The sequence below is a fragment of the Primulina tabacum genome, chromosome 6, assembly GCF_025594145.1.
Source record: "Primulina tabacum isolate GXHZ01 chromosome 6, ASM2559414v2, whole genome shotgun sequence".
In the NCBI taxonomy this organism is placed as follows: Eukaryota; Viridiplantae; Streptophyta; class Magnoliopsida; order Lamiales; family Gesneriaceae; genus Primulina; species Primulina tabacum.
In genome coordinates, this window is record NC_134555.1 from 42,869,272 (window position 1) to 42,872,391 (window position 3,120).

The 3,120-nt window shown below is 41.2% G+C and overlaps 1 protein-coding gene across 1 annotated transcript; it reads right to left on the bottom strand.

The window, feature by feature from the left end:
• Positions 1-345: 345 nt before the first annotated feature.
• LOC142548273 (glucan endo-1,3-beta-glucosidase 12-like) lies at positions 346-2,235 on the bottom strand. Its single transcript, XM_075656591.1, has 2 exons — positions 787-2,235; positions 346-650 (listed from the first exon to the last, which is right to left on the bottom strand). The coding sequence occupies exons 1-2, from the start codon at positions 2,156-2,158 to the stop codon at positions 619-621; spliced, it is 1,404 nt and encodes a 467-aa protein (XP_075512706.1). The 5' UTR covers positions 2,159-2,235; the 3' UTR covers positions 346-618.
• Between the last annotated feature and the right edge of the window lie 885 nt (positions 2,236-3,120).

Below are 3,120 nucleotides of genomic sequence, written 5' to 3' on the forward strand. Positions count from 1 at the left end.
GAGTAGAGAGAAAAATATTATAAAGTGTGTAGTTTGGTAAATTTTGAGATTTTTACTTTTTACCATAAATTTTTACTTTTTCACAACATGTCTTTCATTTTCGTCAGGTTAGTCGGTGGATTTATGATATTAATAGACTAATTTTCACTTATTTCGATTTTAGTAATTTTTCATCGGATTTCTGAAGTGGTATCGGAAAATAGTGACGTGGTGACTAACATTGATATGTATTTGTGTCTCGCCTCGCCAAAAAAAGACTAAAATTGAAAAAAAAAATTAATTATTGACCCAAAATAAAAACTTACAAAAATGTAATTTACTAAAAAAAAAAAAACCTCCTCGGGCGCTCAAAAATTCAAATAGAACAGTCTTAATAGGTGGGAAATTCATTTCCTGCAAGATCAGTTGAACTATTTTCTCAGAAAATGTGGAAACATGCAACAGACAGAAGACACTTTTCTTCTTCTCTAAAAAAAGACACTTTCGTTGTTTCAAACTTTAAAAGCCTCTCATTGTGGAGGATTTAACTTTATCTTCTCCCAATGATAGACTTTCTGCCCCATTTCAGACTCGTTTGGATTATAATTTGACGTAGAACAAGAAAGTGGATATGTCCTGTTACTGATGTGCATATCGACATCTTCCATAGCCTGAAACCAACATGTGTAAGATGGACATTCGTTAGAGAGAATAGGCAAGAAAATGCAACATTCATTCAATCTAAAACGTATGCTAATCAAGAATATTGTATGGGGCAAATGTGTAGCATAATATCGAGAACCGTACTTGGATCACTGAACGTAACAAGGCCAGTTCCTTTGAAATCACAGTTCCAGTAGTTCCTTCCATGCATCTGATAGTATGCATTCATGGCATATGAAGCGTGTGCATGTATCTTATCCGGCCCGAAACAATCTCCATTTTCATAAATCTCCCTACAGTCTACACCACCAGGTCCGCAGCAAAAGTCCAGGACAGCCTGAATCACTTTGTCATCTGCGTGTGGTTTCGCCACGCACCATACGGAAGGACCCCTAGTGCTTGCTGCCGCTGATGTTTTCTCCCCAAACTCTAGTTTATCGCCAGAACAAAACTGGCAGCTCAGATCCAGCTCGTACACTTTAGAGCCGTCGCCATTGAAGATCCCGAAATTCCTTTCACTTTCACCTCCTTGTTTCTTGTTCTCGTTGAACAGAGAGAAAAGGAAAATGTCTATATTTTCGTTAGGCCTCATGGGGGTCCCTTTATTTGCCTGCTCCCGTTCGATTAATCTTGTGTTGTAAGTCCTTGCATTTTCAGGTGTCACTGCTGTCTCACCGGCTTCGCCTTTTGATGGCCAACCAGACTCGGACACGACAATCTTGATTGAACGGTTGCCGAATCCTAATGAAGCAATGGCTGATCTAACACTGTCGATTTGTGCATCCAACATATTGGTGTACACGTACCCCTTAGGATCTTGTACCCTGGTGCCATTGCCTAGTAACGCATACTCTAGGTTGATTGTTCTAGGATTGTCTCGGTACGCGAAATAAGGGTATGCATTCACCATGAAAGGGGCACCGGTGTCTGCCAAGAATCCAACAATAGCTGTCATGGCAGGGAGGAGCATGACAGCGAAAGTGGAAGCGGATGGAGGAAAGGAGGAAGCAAGAACAGCCATACTGTGTGGTGTTGTGACCTTGATTTTCCGGTCCAAGCCACGTGCAAGTAAAACTGAGTGCATGTTCTGAATGGCTTGGAATAGAGCTTTCTGATCAAGCTTATCGTCTGCTGTTAAGTACTCATTTCCTATATTGATTGCTACTATGGAGGTGGCCGGAATGAAGGGGGCGACGCGGCTGGTGAACCACTCATCGGCAGCATGAGGGTCGGAGCTCAAGTTGGCAACATGTGAGTTTTCAACAGCAACAATGAGGTCTATGCCTGTGTTTGAGAAGGCTTCGAGGATTTCAGGGTTGGTGTCATAAATCTTGACCTTGTTAATGAGGGTGGACTGAAGCAGCTGAGCCACCCGCTTGGGCGGCGGGAGGTTATTTCCGACTGTCCCATAGTTGATGCCCAAGCCGGAAACTTGTGGCAGTGGGCTGAGTTGGAGGAGAAAAGGGAAGATAAATAGGAGGAGATTTGCAAGGGACATTGCAATTGGTTTTTGCATGACTTTCTTTGAAGCTAGAGCGAGTGAATGTATCTTGCTAGTTGCCTGCTATGTATGCCTAAAATCCAGCTTTACTTAAATTTTAAATGTTGATCAAATATTGAAATATATATTGCTTAATTTTGGGGAGGGATTTAGAAAACGAGTCCCACCATTAATTTAATAAATTCTTTTGTGCTGGATTGTAATTATTGTTTGTCGAATCTTTTGACTAATTGCCATTTTTCCTGTGAATAATTGAGGACCGTTGCTCTAGACCACATACCATGTTTTGTGTATATATACGTGACAAAACCTATTAGCTAACCTTGTTGGGTTGACTATGTTTTCTCGGCTTCACACAATCCAAAAACTTGCAATGAGCGTCTCATGAAGGCTCATCTTAGTGGGACGATAAATCATTATATATGAATAATATAATACGTTCTCATTAGTCCAATGGCCATGTCTTCCTCCGCTGCCTCTCCGCCGCCCGAAACTCCCCCAATTGGATCATGTACAGATCCAAATTCAATCCCTCCAGCATCATCTCCTGCCGGCGTTTCACAGCTCGTGATGGGGTGTGTTGATAGATTCACCACTTTAGGTGACCTATTATCCGGGACAAGAGGCATATCATGGATTGCATTTAGAGATGTCAATGGGGCGAGTATGGGGCCGGTTTGGCTAAACCCAAGACCCTCTCCATGAAAAAAACTTTTGCCAATTACCCGCCCCATCTCGGTTAAATATTCTTCGGACTCACCCCACCTCGAATACGAAATGGGGCCGGGTAGACCCGTGAGACCCGAATTTTTTTAAAATAAAAAAGTATATTTCTTCTCACATTACTAAACTATGAAACAGACAAGCCTCTAAATACAAAATTGTGGAAAATTAATTCATGTTTTCGACCATACTTAATAATAACAAACAAAGTACTTTCACGACATAAAAAAAGAGTTACTAGCTCTCCAAAAAAA